General features: G+C 66.5%; 1 protein-coding gene across 5 annotated transcripts in view; it reads right to left on the reverse strand.

Moving 5' to 3' along the window:
* Positions 1-6,354, reverse strand: part of KCNH2 (potassium voltage-gated channel subfamily H member 2) — a 115,997-nt gene extending 109,643 nt beyond the window's left edge. For 2 of the 5 annotated variants that reach the window (XM_074985370.1, XM_074985369.1), the window contains exons 1-2: positions 5,915-6,353; positions 3,442-3,672 (exon numbers count right to left, since the gene is read on the reverse strand). In XM_074985370.1, the coding sequence (XP_074841471.1) occupies positions 3,442-3,672; positions 5,915-5,990 (307 nt within the window). In that variant the 5' untranslated portion in view covers positions 5,991-6,353. Of the gene's footprint in view, positions 1-2,178; positions 2,292-3,441; positions 3,673-5,914 lie in introns of those variants that run through there. The other 3 variants (XM_074985373.1, XM_074985371.1, XM_074985372.1) reach the window with 3 other exon arrangements.
* Between the last annotated feature and the right edge of the window lie 9,548 nt (positions 6,355-15,902).

A 15,902-nucleotide genomic window follows, 5' to 3' on the forward strand; every position in this document is an offset into this window, starting at 1 on the left:
CCAGCGCGGTGCCAGCACTGGGGGGACCCGGAGGCGTGACACCAGCACGGCTGTGCCGGGTCACCCAGGGAGCGAGGCAGGGACAAACGGGGAATGCTTCGCACCGTGGTTCTGAAGCCCACGTGCCTCAGTTTCCCCACGTGCAGCACGGCGTCCCAGCGGAGAGGGGCAGGGCCGGGCCAAGCCGGGAGCGATGCTGCTATCTCACACCAGCCCATGCTTAGGCTGACCACGCCCCGACCATGTGGCACCGCCTCTGAGACGGGGCCAGCTGCCCCCTTGCCTGGCCGCACACAGGCCTCAATCCCATCTCAGTGCAGGGGCCAGGCTGGGGAGAGGGACCCCCTTGCTGGGGCCGAGCAGCATTTCGCTGGCTGCGCCAAAGGGCGAGCGGCACGCGTGCTGGGAGCTGGAACAAGGCCGGCCGGCCGGCAGGAGGGGTCCCAGGGGCTCCCTGTAGCCGGGCCGGCTTGTGGGTGGCCAGGACAGCCTCTGCTCCATCCTTCCTTCCCCGGGCTGCCCTAAGGGCCCCCGGCCGCGCGCCAGCCAAGGACTGCACCGGGCTGTGCCGCACCGCACTGTGCCGCGCGAGGGCCCCGATCCCCGACGTGACCTCGCAGGGCGAGGGGTGGGGCTGCAGCCGGAGGGCCGAGCTGGGGAGCGGCGAGACCGGGGCTCAGGGGGGCGGAGGAGACCCTGGGGGCGGAACCTGGCACAACCGGGACAGAGCCCCACCCATTGGTTCTGGGACAGCAGGAGTGGGAGGCCTGGCGCCAGGTGCGCTCAGAGCCCGGCGACCCCACCCTGGCTTCACTGCGCCCTCGCCCTGCCTGTTTCCCTGCGGCTCGTGTCGGGGATCAGAGCTCCCCTCCTGGCCTGGGCAGCCTGCACCCCCACACAGCCCCAGGGCGTCCCAGGAGCCGGCCCAGTCCCTGCCGCAGGCTCAGGGCCCAGCTCCCTGCCCGTCCCTCCCCCCGCCAGGCCGTGTGCATTTGCAGCCTGCCTGGCCGGCTGCAGCAACGCTGCCCAGAGCTGCAGCAGCTGGACACGCAGCTGTCAGAGGCCGGGGGAGAGCCCACCCACCATGCCCACAGCTCCCAGCCCAGTGCTGGGCTCTGCACGAGGGGGGCAGCCCAGCCCTCTGCCCCACAGGGCATAGCACAAAGGGCGTGAGCCCCGGGGCCCCCACACGGTGGAGAGGGCAGCCCCTCGCCCCAGGCCGGGCGGCTGCAGCGGGAGTTGCTCAAGTTGGAAAGCCCCTTTCCCGGCACCACCGAACCAGGTCGGCGAGCAGCCAGACCCCGCCCCGAGCCGTCCCGAGGCCGGAGCATCTCGGCGCCTCCCCCACCCGGCCGGCACCCGGAGCCGCCAGGCGCGCGAGCCTTCGCCACCCGCTGTACCAGGGCCGGCTCGCCCCCGCCAGCGGCCCTCAGCCGGGGCCTTGCCCTCCCCTGAGTAAGACAGCTCCAGCCCGGCGCACGGGCCCAGGGCACCCAGCCCACTCTCCAGCGCTCTGCCAGGGCACAGGTCCCCCCCAGCGGGTGGGGCTGGAGGACCACAAGGGGAGGGCCCAGGCCAGGGCCCGTGGGGGGTGGGAGGGTGCCAGCCAGCCCCAACCTGCCCTCAGCTCTGGTCCCCAGCAACAGCCTCACCCCTGGTCTCATCCCCCCAGTCACCCCTCCCTGCCCGCGGCCTGAGCCTCAGGCCCCCCTCCGCCCCCCCTTGCTGCACTGGCCCAAGAGCCAGGTCTGCGCTGCTCTGGCGCAGGCGCAGCACAGCCTGGCCCGGCCTGGCTGCAGGGGGCTGCTCACACCGGGTGGGAAGAGCTCAGGGAACAGTGGCGCCGGCCCCTGCAGGGCTGGGGGGACCAGGGGGCACCACACACCCTCCCAGGCTGAGCCCCGTGTCCTGGGGCAGGTGGCCCAGAGCCCACTGGGAAGCAAGGCCCTGAGTCACCCAGGCACGTCCTGGGAGTTCTCCTGACCCCGGGTGCAGCAGTGCTGGGGTCCCACGGAGCGGGGAGGCGCCGGAGCTGGGCCAGCGGGTGCCACCTTTCCGCCCGGCGCAAGGCACAGAGGGAGGAGGGGGAGCCCGGCTGGGACGTGGGCGCTCGCAGCTGGCTCGGGAAGCGGGGCAGTGGCAGGGCCCAGCCCCCCTCCCCAGACGGACGGTACTGACAGCTCCCGGTGTCTGGGCTGACGAGTCTCTTCAGTGCCAGGTCCCAGTCGCCCCATCGCCGCCCCAGCTCCCCGCCCGGCACTGCTACCGTCCCAGCCGGGCTCCGGGCGAGGGGGAGCAGTTCCTGGCCTGCGCCCGACGCCCCAGCCCGGGGCAGGAATGGGGCTGAAGTGTCCAGGCCCCACTGCCCTGAGGCCCCGCCCGCGGGCGCAGAGCCAAGAGGGGCCGGCAGCTGGGACCCAGCTCTGTTTACACGGCTGGCCGGAACGGGGAAGGCTGGAGAGCCGTAGACAGCTGCCTGGGCCAGAGCAGAGACACCTGGCGTGGGAGGGACGTGCTCCAGGCCCTGCTCACATGGGGCCGGCAGGAGGGGCCCAGCCCCAAGCAAAGGCCCTGATCCTGGGCCACAGCTCCCACGCGGCCCCCCGCTGTGCAGGCTGCGTGTGTATCTCAGCGCCCTTCTGCTGAGCCCGGCCAGCACAGCCTCCACAGCGAGCCCCGGCTATGGCGAGGTGCACGCAGCCGGAGGCAGCCCTCCTACCCAGAGCTGGCTGCACTTCAGCACGGTCCAGGCCACGCCCAGCAGCCGCAGCCTGACCCTGGGCAGGACAAGCGCGGGCGGCGGGGAAGGGAGATGCCAGCAGGGTGGACATGCAGCCAAGCAGCCGGCCTGCCACCCCTCCATCAGCAGCTCGATGTGCGCATGGCACACCCAGGCCCCTGGCACACACCAAGCAGGCAGCCTGCAGGGCAGGGCCAAACCCGCAGGCCGGGCGCCCGTGAGGAGCAGGAAGGGGGGCAATCCACCCAGCCCTGGTCCTGGCCCAGCGCCAGCCTCACCCCACTCAGACGCGTCCTGGGAGCTGCCCCGAGAACGGCGCGAGCTGAAGGGGTGGCTCTCGGCGCCCGCGGCAGGGAGGCACGGCCTGAGGAGCTGCAGGCCTGGAGAGCCGGGGGGCAGGGGACAGCCTGCCAAGAGGCTGAGGCTCAGGGGTGGAGCGGAGCCCCCGGCCGCAGGGAGAAGGCTGCCGATTCGCTCGGACCCCCGAGAGGCTGTTCACATGGGTCACCAGGTGCCCAGCAAGGAGCCGGGCCTGCCCTGCCAGACCACACGGCTCAGCACTGGGCAGGGCCGGAGCACCACCCCAGCGTCCAGCCGGGGGGCTTGCATGGCACGGCACGGCACAACCCCCCACGACACAGTGCACCCTCCATCGCGCAGGGGCACGGCCCTGCCCTGCCCTGCCCGGCGCGGGTCCCTACCGTCCTTGCGGTAGAAGCAGATCTCCACCTTGCGCTCCTCGGAGCCCAGCAGGGCCTGGGCGATCTGGGCAGCGGCACGGCGCTGGGTGCGAGGGCCGTACAGGAACTCACAGGTGCAGGGCTTCTGCATGACCTCGGCCCGCGAGTAGCCGCACAGCTGGCAGAAGCCATCGTTGCAGTAGATCACAGCGCAGTTCTCCACCCGGGCGTTGGCGATGATGAACTTCCGGCCTGCGGGGAGTGGGCGTCAGGGGCGGGCAGAGCTGGCGTGGCCTGAGGGCAGCCTGGTGGGGCTCCCCTGCAGAAGAAGCCCGGCTCCCACCCTGACCAGCCCCCAGCCCTGACTGACACACACACACACACACACACGCGCGCGCTGCCTCAGCCACCTGCCCTGGCCAGCGCCCCCAGGACTCCCCCTGGCCCTGACACACACACAGCTCTGCCGGAGCCCCCCACCCTGACCAGCACCCCCAGGGCCCCCCCCAGCCCTGACACACACACAGCTCTGTCGGAGCCCCCCGCCCTGGCCAGCGCCCCCACGACTCCCCCTGGCCCTGACACACGCACAGCTCTGCCTGAGCCCCCCCCACCCTGGCCAGCGCCCCCACGACTCCCCCTGGCCCAGACACACAGCTCTGCCGGAGCCCCCCGCCCTGACCAGCACCCCCAGGACCCTCCCCAGCCCTGACACACACACAGCTCTGCCCAAGCCCCCCGCCCCGGCCAGCACCCCCAGGGCCCCCCCACCAGCCCTGACACACACACAGCTCTGCCGGAGCCCCCCGCCCTGACCAGCACCCCCAGGACCCTCCCCAGCCCTGACACACACACAGCTCTGCCCAAGCCCCCCGCCCCGGCCAGCACCCCCAGGACCCTCCGGCCCTGACACACCCAGCTCTGCCCAAGCCCCCCTGCCCCAGCCAGCGCCCCCAGGACTCCCCCCCAGCCCTGACACACCCAGCTCTGCCCGAGCCCCCCTGCCTCAGCTAGCGCCCCTCTAGCCTTGAGTCCACACCCCCTCTGCTGGTGGTCCCCCAACCCAGCTGCCAATTCCCGGCTTTCCCAGCTCTGGGCCTTCCCTCCGCTGTCCCCGGCCACGGCAGCATCTAGGGTGCGTGTTTACTCCCTGCCTCTGCAGGAGCCCTTGTGAGCTCAGACCTGCCAGCCCCTCGGAGCCAGCAGCTGCAGGCTGCGGATAAACAACCCGCTCAAGGCCTGGTGCCTGCAAGCTGCTTCCCCAGCTGCAGGCAGGCCAACACAGGCGTCCAGGAGCAGCTCCCCCTGCCCGGGGTCTCTGGCCGCACCCGACCTGTGCCCAGGGGCAGCAGCTCTCTGCCCGTGCAAAATGCTTGTGGCCCAGGATGTCCCCAGCCTGGCACCGCTGCTGCCAAGAGACGGAAATCCCAGCCCGGCCCCAGGGCACTCGCACCAGGGCGTAGGGAGATGCCCCCACAGGACCACCACTAACACCCCCATGCACACCCAGCCCAGGCATTGCCTGCCATGCCCCAGAGCTGCCCCACACGGCACCCAGCCCCAGTGCCCACCCCACAAGGGGGCAGCGTTCACCCCCAGGGGCACCAGCAGCCAACAGCCCCACACCTGCGCTGGTGGCTGGTGCACGCCCAGGTCCCTGACTCTTGGCAGAGTACCAGCCCCATGTCCAAGGCCGGGCTGCTGGCTCCAGCCAGAGACGGATTCTCCCGCCGCCCAGTGACACCTCCTCTCCCCAGAGCCCTCCTCAGAGGCACCTCCACAGCACGCAGGGCTCAGGCCCAGCCTACGGCCTGGGAAACTGAGGCACAGAACCCAGCCCCACAGTGTCAGTCTCCACAAGGGCCTCTCTCGCCCTGCTGGCATGCAGGGTGCTAGGCTGGCAGAGGAGGGATCTCCACTGGGCACAGAGAGACTCTTGGCACACAGCTGCATGAGTGTCCCAAGGGGCAGGGCCTGGGCCTCTACCGGGGCTGTGCGCCACGCTGCGCCACCCCCCACCCCCCTGGCACATCAGCCCAACCAGGAACAACTGACCCCATTTCCCCTGACGCAGCCTTTCATATACACTGGGCCACACGCTTCTGTCCCAGGCACCCTTTGAGCGGGATGCACCCCGCTCAAGCACAGCCCCAACCCCAGGGCACCCACCTGGGGCAACCCCCAGCACAGGCACCTCCCCCTGGGGCACCCCCTGTGCAGACACCCCCCCCAGCACACACCACAACCTGGGGCACCCCCCGCACAGGCACCTCCCCCCCCCGGCACACACCCCACCTGGGGCACCCCCCACTGCACACATGCACCCTTCCCCGCTGGGCTCCCACCCTGCACGTGTATACCCCCACCTGGGGCACCCCAAGCGCCCCCCACACCCCAACACAGGAGCAGACGCACCCGGGACGCGAACACACGGGGCGCCCCCCATTCAGCCCCCCCCCCCGGCGCGCCCCCCGTTCAGCCCCCCCGCACTCACTCTGCCCCTCGAACTTGCGGATGATGGTGTCCAGAAAGGTGTTTTGTGGGGCGACGTGCCCCCGCCGCACGGGCATCCTGCTCAGCCCATGGGCGCCCCGGCCCGGCCCGGCGGAACCGGGGCCCCGCGGCGCTGCGCTCGGCTCGGGCGGCTCCCCGCGGCCAGGCCAGGGGAGGGGAGGGGAGGCGGGGCCGGGCGCGCTGCGCTGGGGCTGCGCCGCCGGGCCCGGGGCGGAGAGCCGGGCTGGGGCTGGGGCTGGGGCTGGGGCTGGGGCGGGGAGCGGCGGCCGTGCACCTGCAGTGCAGCCCCGGCCCGGCGCGGCGCGGAGCCCGCAGCGCCCCTTATTTAGGCACGGCGGGGAGCGGAGCCCGCAGCGCCAGCAGTCAATGGCCGCGCCCCGCGCAGCCTCCTGGCCGTGGGGCGCAGGGACAGCGGGGCCCTTCGCCTCCCCTCCGCCGCCGCCGCCGGTGCTCCGCCCCCAGCCCGGCCCCGCCCCGCCCCTCCCCCTCGGCCCCGTTACCCCCCAGCCGGGCACCGCATCCCCCCCCGAACCCCTCTGGGCCCAGCTCCGCCTCCAACCTGGCACCACCTCCCCCTCCCAAACCCCTCCGGGCCCAGCTCCCCCCCAGCCTGGCACCACCTCCCCCCGCTGAACCCCTCCGGGCCCAGCTCCCCCCCCAGCCCGGCACCACCTTCCCCCGCTGAACCCCTCTGGGCCCAGCTCCCCCCCAGCCTGGCACCACCTCCCCCCGCTGAACCCCTCCGGGCCCAGCTCCTCCCCAGCCTGGCACCACCTCCCCCCGCTGAACCCCTCCGGGCCCAGCTCCCCCCCCAGCCCGGCACCACCTTCCCCCGCTGAACCCCTCTGGGCCCAGCTCCCCCCCAGCCTGGCACCACCTCCCCCTGCTGAACCCCTCTGGGCCCAGCTCCCCCCCAGCCCGGCACCACCTCCCCCCGCTGAACCCCTCCGGGCCCAGCTTCCCCCCCAGCCCAGCACCACTTCCACCCCCCCAAACCCCTCCAGGCCCACCTCCCCCCTAGCCTGGCACCACCTCCCCCCGCTGAACCCCTCCGGGCCCAGCACCACCTCCCCCCGCTGAACCCCTCCGGGCCCAGCTCCCCCCTAGCCTGGCACCACCTCCCCCCGCTGAATCCCTCTGGGCCCAGCTCCCCCTCCAGCCCGGCACCACCTCCCCCCGCTGAACCCCTCCGGGCCCAGCTCCCCCTTAGCCTGGCACCACCTCCTGCCGCTGAACGCTCCAGGCCCAGCTCCCCACCCAGCCTGGCACTGCCCCCACACCCCACTGAACCCTCCGGGCCCAGCCCCTCCCAGCCCAGCACCACCCCCACGGCTCCGCTGAATGCCTCCCAGCCCAGCTCCCCCGCCCAACCCGGCACCGCTTCCCCCTGCTGAACCCCTCCAGTCCCAGCTCCCCCACCAGCCTGGCACCACCTCCCCCCGCTGAACCCTCCAGGCCCATCTCCGCCCTCAACCCGGCACCGTCGCCACAGCCCCACTAAACCCTCCGGGCCCGTTACCCCCCAGCCTGGCACTGCACCCCCCCACTGAACCCCTCCGGACTCAGCTCCCCCACCAGTCTGGCAACACTTCCACCCCCCCAAACCCGTCTGGGCCCAGCTCCCCGCAAGCCTGGCACCACCTCCCCTTGCTGAACCCTCTGGGCCCAGCCCCTCCCAGCCCAGCACCACCCCCACAGCCCCGCTGAACCCTCTGGGCCCAGCTCCCCCCCGCACCAACCCGGCACCACTTCCCCTGCTGAACCCTGCGGGCCCAGCTCCCCCACCAGCCTGGCACCACAACCCCCAGCTGAACCCCTCCGGACCCAGCTCCGCCCCCAGCTCAGCACCAGCTCCCCCAACTGAACCCCTCTGGGCCCAGCTCCGCCCCCAGCTCAGCACCACCTCCCTCCGCTGAACCCCTCCGGGCCAAGCTCCCCCCCAGCCCAGCACCGCATCCCCCCCCGCTGAACCCCTCCAGGCCCAGGTCTCCCCCCAGCCCGGCACTGCCCCCACAGCCCCGCTGAACCCTCCGGGCCCGTTACCCACCAGCCTGGCACCGCCTCCCCCCTACTGAACCTCTCCGGGCCCAGCCTCCACCCAGCCCAGCACCACCTCCCACCACTGAACACCTCCAGGCCCAGCTCCCCGACCAGCCTGGCACCCCCTGCCCCTGCTGAACCCCACCAGCCTGGCACCACCTCCCCCCACTGAACCCTGTGGGCCCAGCTCCCCTTGCAACCCAGCACCACCTCCCACCCCCAGCCCAGCACCACCTCCCCCTGCCACTGAGCCCCCTTCTACCCCTAGCTCCCTCCCCAGTGCATCCCAGCCCCCCACTGCACCCTATGGCCCCCAGCTCCCCTGCCAGCCCAGCACCACATCCCACCCCCACTGAACCCCTCCAGCCCCCAGCTACCCCCCAGCCCGGCACCACATCTCCCCCCACTGAACCCTAATGCCCCAGTTAGTCCCCATCCTGGCACTGCCCCTAGCTTACCCACCCAGCCTGGCAACCCATCTCAGTGTCACACAGGGGCGTGTGAGGACGTTATCCCTTGGGTAGGCTGCGCATGTCTCCTACTGCCCTGCCAGGTGCCTCAGTTTCCCCAGGCACAGCATCAGTGCTTGGTGGGGAGGGGAGTTTCCCTGTGATGACTTCTCACAAGTCCTCCAGGCACCTTGTAACCCAGGCAACCAGGGGACCCCTTTCTCCCCCCAGCCCCACCCCACCCCATCCCAAAACAGGACAAAGGTGGGAAGAGGGGCCTGGATGGTTTGAACTGGAGCTGGGGCTGTGGGGTGGGGCAGTGTCTGTGGCTGGAGAGGGAGGGGGGCCAGGCCTGGCTCCAGGACCCCTCTGGCCCCTCTCCCCGCTGGGTGGTACTGATGGCTCCTGGTTCCTGTGCTGACAAGTCTGTGCTGTGCTGTACCCATTGCCCATAACCTGTCTGTTCTGCTAAGTGAGAGTCACCTCTGTCTGCCAGCCTGGGGACCCCTCACTCTGTGACAACCAGCCCTGTCCACCCCCTCTGGCCCCCAGCCAGGCACTGCCTCCCAGCCCCCTCCAGCCCCCCAGGCAGCAACTCCATCCCCTGCACTGCTCCCATCCGAAGCCCCTCTGGCCTTGAGCACTGCCCCAGCCCAGACCAGACCAGCCAGCTTTGCCGAGTACGTGCCACCCCCATCCGCCAGGTGAGCCCCGGTGGAGCTCAGCCTGCTGCTTGTGGTACCCCCCATGTCCTGCACCCAGCATGTCCCCAGGGGCCGTCGGGCACTGTACTGAAAAGTACTGCACAGGATCTTTCCAGGGGGAAAAGGCAAAACGCCACATATATTGGCAATACACATACAGCAATCAACACATCATATGCATATGATATATTACGCACAAACTCCTTTCTTGTTGCCGTTACCAATAATTGCTCCCTCTAAATGAAATAGGTACGAAATTTCTGCAGAACAGGGCTTAATACAAAGATACCTAAAATGACTTGATAAAATATTTAAAAACTCCAGTGAGAAAATAGTTAAAACCAAAATGACAAGCAGTCCTGTGGCACCTCACAGACTGACAGACGTTTTGGAGCATGAGCATTCGTGGGCACAGACCCGCTTCATGAGGTGCATGAGTGGGGGGTTCCAGGGGAGGGTTTAAAGAGGGGGTCTCATCAAGGGCAGGCCCGGAGCTGACAAGGTCTGGTCAGTCGGGGGATGTGGCCCGTTACTAGCAGCTAATGCGGAGTAGTGAACATCAAGAGAGGGGAATGGCCAATTACTAACGCAGTTTCTCCATGTGATGGAGTGGGGGATACCTGTGTGTATGTGAGTGGCTCACAGAGGGTGTGGGGCTCCTGCTGAGGGTAACCCTGACGACCAGGTAACACCTTTGTACTGCAGACAAAGGAGGAGGTGGAGCCTGAGGGGTTTGAATTGGAACTGGGAGTTGGGAAGCAGTTAGTCTGGGCTGGGAGAGAGAGACAAAGGAGGGGGCCAGACCCCAGCTCTGGGGCCCCCTCGGGGCCTCCTCTCCCCAACATGGATTGGACTGGCTGTCTCTGCCGGCTGTACTGACTCCTCTGTACGATGCTGTGTCCTGTCGGCTAATAAACCTGCTGTTTTCCTGCTGAGTGAGAGACTCTCCTGCCTGCGGACAGGGTGCAGAGCTTAGGGGACCTCAGAACCCCATCACACTCCGCTCTTGAGGTTCACACCTCCACATTAGCTACTGACAATGGGCCACATCCCCCAACTGACCAGACCTTGTCAGCTCCGGCCCTGCCCTTGATGAGACCCCCTCTTTAAACCCTCCCCTGGAACCCCCCACTCATGCACCTCATGAAGCGGGTCTGTGCCCACGAACACTCATGCTCCAAAACATCGGTCAGTCTGTGAGGTGCCACAGGACTGCCTGTCATTTTAGACGACCCAGACTAACACGACGACCTCTCTGATACTTAAACCAAAGATGTGTCTACGCTTGCGTCCAGCACGTCCCAACAAGTTCGCACTCCTCTGCCCCGGGCAACCAGCGTGTCCTCGCAAGCTCCCAGCCCCCACCCCGGGCACCCAGCACCTCCCCACAGGCACCACCTCCTCCAGCGGTGTGGGAACATTTTACCAGTGGGGAGCTGAGCCCCGACCCTCAGTGCACCTCTGCCCCCAGCTGAGGCAGGAGCAAAGGCCCCGTGTGCAGGGCTGGGAGCTGGGACCCAGGGGCTGGCAGCAGAGCCCCCGATCATGTGGCCCCAGCAGCCCAAGCACTACGCTGGGAGGCCCGGGGTGCCCTCGGTCCTGTGCCCGACGTGCTGGGAGGCCTATGCCAGCGGGATGCTGCTGGAGCCATGGCAGCAGCTCCCCGGGGGAGACGCAGTTGCTACCAGCCAGAGCTCCCTGCACAGAGGACACGGCAGCAGCGCCCTGGGACTGGGCTGTGCAAACAGGCCAGCGGATGCTGCTCTGCAGCGACGTGGCCTTGGCCCTAGCCACAACACCGGGGCAGCTCCGATCCCAGCCCAAGGCAGGCCTGCCTGTCCCGCTCCCCCGCAGCCCTCTGCCTGTCCGTGCGCTGGGTGTTCACCAAGAGCCCCTGGGGCAGGGCTGCCGGCACGCCGCAGCCGGAGCACCGCACCGAGGGGCACTGAGCTGCGGGAGTTGCCGAGCGCTCCCGCCCGCACCCTCGCTGAGGCAGGTCGGGGTGCAGGGCCTGCTGCGACAGCTGCAGCCCCAGGCGCTAGCCTGCACTGTGCACCCCACCGGGCACGCTGGGACACAGGCTTCCCCCAAAGCCCAGCTCAGGCAAGGAGGGGAGTCTCTTCCTCATGGTGGCGGCTTGTCTTTCCGACTGTCCTGTAACACCGGGGCTGCCTCAGTGCCCAGCTGGAGATGGGCGCTTGAGAGTGAGGACATCTCACCTGTACTTAGTGCCCCCCCACACCCGCTCTTTGTAACCCAGGCCACCAGGAGACCCCTCTCTCCCCAGGGAACACAACAAATGCAGGAGGAGGGGCCTGGCTGGGTGGAATTGGAGCTGGGCTGGTGGGTGGGACAGTATCTCTGGCTGGAGGGAGGGGGAGTGCGAGGGTCTGGCTTGGGGACCCCTCTGGGCCCCTCTCCCCAACATGGATGGTGCTGACGGCAGGGCCCTGTGCTGACAAGTCTGTTCTGTGCTGGGTCCCGGTTGCCCCATAACCCGTCTGTTCCCCTCTGCCTGTGGGTGGGGCAGGGCCTGGGGATCCCCCACTCCATGGCACCAGGTAATCCTGACAAGATCAGCGTCTCTGGCGAGCTAGCAGGAGCCACAAGGCAGCCTGGAGACTAGCAGGGCCAAGGCAGCTCTCGCCCCCGCAGTTCACTGCGTGCCTGGAGCCCAGGTCACAGACTCAATTAGCTTGGAAGGGACCTCAGGAGCCATCAGGCTGATGCCCTGCTCAAACGTGGACCAGCTCCACCTCAACCACGCCAGCCGGGACTTAAACGCCTCCAGGAACGGAGAATCCAAAACCTCTCCAGGCAACGCATTCCAGGGCTTCACCTCCCGCCTGGGAAGGAGTTTTCCATAATATCCAACTGTGATGGGGTTCAGGGATCTCCCTGCACTGCACCCTGTCCGCTGCCAGGAGTGACTCTCACTCAGCAGGTATAACAGGAAGTTTATTAGGCAACAGATGCCCAGTTTCTCACAGAAGCGTCAGTACAGCAGTCAGAGACAGTCCTTCCAACCCGTCCTGGGGAGAGGAGTCCGAGGGGTGCCCCTCTGGGCTGTAGCTTTTGGCTGGCTGCCATCCAGCTCCCTCTCCCCGCAGCCTCTAACTGCTGCCTCCAATTCAAAACCAGCTCGGCTCCACTGTCCTGTAATGGAGTGGGGGGGTGCATGTGTGAGTCAGGCTGGATGTCTGAGGCAAGCAGCAGCTCCCAGTGGCTAAGGATGACCCTGGGGCTACAACTGGCAGGTGACACCTCTGCCTGAACAAAGAGCAGGGAGGAGCTGAGCTGGGTTTTGAATCGGGGGCGGGAGTTAGAGGCTAGGAAAAGGGAGAGCTGGAAGGCAGCCAGCCTAAGGAGGGGGAAGCTACACCCCAGAGGGGCACCCCTCGGGGTCTTCTCCCCAGGACAGGTTGGAAGGACTGTCTCTGGCTGCTGTGCTGTCGCTTCTGTGAGAAACTGGACATCTGTTGCCTAATAAACCTGCTGTTGTACCTGCTGAGTGAGAGTCTCTCCTGCCAGCGGACGGGGTGCAGTGCAGGGGGACCCCTGAACCCCATCACATGTCCTCTTTGTTCAGGGCAGAGGTGTTAGCTGCCAGCCTAGGTTATAGCCCCAGGGTCATCCTTAGCCACTGGGAGCTGCTCTGCTTGTCTCTCACATCCAGCCTGAGTCTCACACATGCACCCCCCCCCCCAACTCCATCACATCTCTCCCCTCTTCCAGACCGCACTGAGCGGGGTCACTTAGCCAGTGACCTGGGGAAGTTCGGGGCCCTCCCTGCGTGACAGGGCATCGGCTATGGTGTTGTTGTTCCCCTTCACATGGACCACCTCCATGTCGTAGTGCTGCAGGAGCAGACTCCACCGCAGGAGCTCGGCGTTGGCCCCTTTCATGTGATGCAGCCAGGTCAGGGGTGAGTGATCGGTGTACACGGTGAAACGCCGTCCAAACAGGTACGGCTGCAGCTTCCCCAGTGCCCACACCATGGCCAGACATTCCTTCTATATGGCCGCGTAGTTCTGCTCCCGGGGCAGCAGCTTCTTTCTCAGGTACACGATGGGGTGTTTCTCCCCCTTGTCGTTCACCTGCATTAGCACCGCCCCCAGCCCCACGTCTGAGGCATCGGTGAACACCAGGAAGGGTTTGTTGAAGTCTGGATTTGCCAGCACTAGGGCCCTGACCAGAGCCCCCTTCAGCGCGCAGAGGGCCTCTTGGCACTGCTCGGTCCAGACCACCTTGTCAGGCTTTCCCTTTTTACACAGCTCCGAGAGGGGGGCTGCGATGGAGCTAAAGTGGGGCACAAACCTCCGGTAGTACCCCGCCATCCCAATGAAGGCCTGGACCTGTTTCTTAGTCTGGGGTGTGGGCCAATCTCTGACAGCCTCCACTTTAGCTGGCTCTGGCTTTAAGCAGCCGCTGCCCACCTTGTGGCCCAGGTAGGTCACCTCAGCCATTCCCACCTTGCACTTCCCTGCCTTGATAGTCAGACCAGCCTTCTGGAGTCGGTCCAGCACCTGCTTGACCTGGGACACATGGTCCTACCACATCTGGCTGAAGATGCAAATGTCGTCCATGTAAGCCAGGGCAAAGCTCTCCATCCCTTTCAGTAGCTGGTCCACCAGACGCTGGAAGGTAGCGGGTGCCCCTTGAGGCCGAAGGGCAGGACCAGGAACTCGTAGAGCCCCACAGGGGTGATGAAAGCCGACTTGAGCCGGGCATCTTCGTTTAATGGCACTTGCCAGTACCCCTTGGTGAGGTCTATGGTGGTGAGGTAACGGGCTCCCCCCAGCTTGTCTAAAAGGTCATCAGGCCTGGGCATGGGGTAGGCGTCCGATACGGTGATGGCGTTAAGCTTGCGATAGTCCACACAAAATCGAACAGACCCATCTTTTTTAGGGACTAACACCACGGGAGAGGCCCAGGGGCTGGACGAGGGTTGGATCACCCCCAGAGCCAGCATGTCTTCAACCTCCCGCTCTATGCCCTGAGCCGTCCTCCCTGTGGCTCTGAATGGCACACACTTGATAGGGGCGTGGGTGCCTGTGTCTATTCGGTGGACAGCCAGGTCAGTGCATCCGGGTCTGTCCGAGAACAGCTGTTGGTGCGAATGCAGCACCTCCTTGATCTCCGTCTGCTGGGCAGGGGTCAGCTGGTCTGAGAGGGGAATAGACTCTAGCAAGGAGCCGGCTCCAGTCACTTTGAGCAAATCCACGAAGGGATCATCCCCCTGCCCCTCCCAGTGCCTGCACACGGCCAGCGCCAAGTTCTCTCTGTCCCAGTAAGGTTTCATCATGTTCACATGATAGACCCGGTGGCTGTGGGCCCGGTTCGACAGTTCCACCACATAATTCACGTCATTCAGCTGTTTGATGACCTTGAAGGGCCCATCCCAGGCCGCTTGCAGCTTGTTCCGCTGCACAGGTACAAGGACCATCACTTGGCCCCCGGTGGCATAGGCTCGGGCCCTGGCGTTACGGTCATACCAGACCTTTTACTTCCTTTGGGCCATGGAGGGGTTCTCCCTGGCCAGGCCCATGACCTCGGTGAGTTTCTCCTGGAAGGTCAGTACATACTGTACCACTGACTCCCCTTCAGGAGAGGCCGTCCCCTCCCACTCTTCACTGACCAAGTCCAAGGGTCCCCATACCCTCCTTCCATACAGCAGCTCAAATGGGGAGAACCCCGTGGATTCCTGGGGCACCTCCCTGTATGCAAACAGCAGGTGGGGTAAGTACTTGTCCCAGTCATGGGGGTATTGATTCATGAAGGTTCTCAGCATCTGCTTCAGAGTCCCATTGAACCTCTCCACCAGCCCATTGGTCTGCGGGTGGTAGGCTGTGGCCCAGGTGTGCCGGACCCCACACTTGTCCCACAAGCTTTGCAGTAGGGCCGACATGAAGTTGGACCCCTGTTCTGTGAGGACCTCCTTGGGGAACCCCACTCTGCTGAAAATGGACAGCAGTGCATCCACCACGGTGTCAGCGTCGATAGAGGTCAAGGCCACTGCTTCTGGGTATAGTGTGGCAAAATCTACCACCACCAAAATATATTTCTTCCCCAAATGCGTTGCCTTGCTGAAGTGTCCCACTATGTCTATAGCCACTTTCTGTAAAGGCTCCTCTATGATGGGCAGTGGCCTCAGGGCAGATTTCCCCTTGTCCCGGGTCTTCCCCACCCTCTGGTAGGGATCGCAGGACAGGCAATACAGACGGACAGCTGCAAAGATCCCTGGCCAAAAAAAGTTCTGTAACAACCTTCTCCTGGTGCGGTGGATGCCCTGGTGTCCTGCGAGCGGGACATCATGGGCTAGGTACAGCAACCTGCGCCGGTACTTTTGGGCCTTCCATGGCTCCGCTTTGCATCTGGGAACCCATTCCCGGTACAGGAATCCCTTCTCCCACAGGAATCTCTCCCTGCAGACCTCCCCCAGCTGTGGAGCTGGGCTGAGACTGGCCAGTTCCCTCAGCTTCTGCAAGGAGGGGTCTCTCTGCTGCTCTGCCTGGAACTCTTCGGCCAGGGCAGGGGTGGAAGCTGCTTCCCCATCCCTGCCTGGCTCCAGCACCCCTGGCCTGTGAGATCTGGTTTTTGGGGGCCCCCTTTCTCTCAGGATTGGCCCCTGTGGCTTCTGTGACTTTGGCTGGGCCTGTACCCCTGAATCTGGGGAGCGCACCCCTCATTTTCTTTGGCTACGGGTCAGGACCAGGGCACGAGGGCGTTTACCTGGCCAGTTCTCCAGGTCACCCCCCATCAGTACATCCGCCGG

Source organism: Carettochelys insculpta, chromosome 2 (genome assembly GCF_033958435.1).
Source record: "Carettochelys insculpta isolate YL-2023 chromosome 2, ASM3395843v1, whole genome shotgun sequence".
NCBI classification, from domain to species: Eukaryota; Metazoa; Chordata; order Testudines; family Carettochelyidae; genus Carettochelys; species Carettochelys insculpta.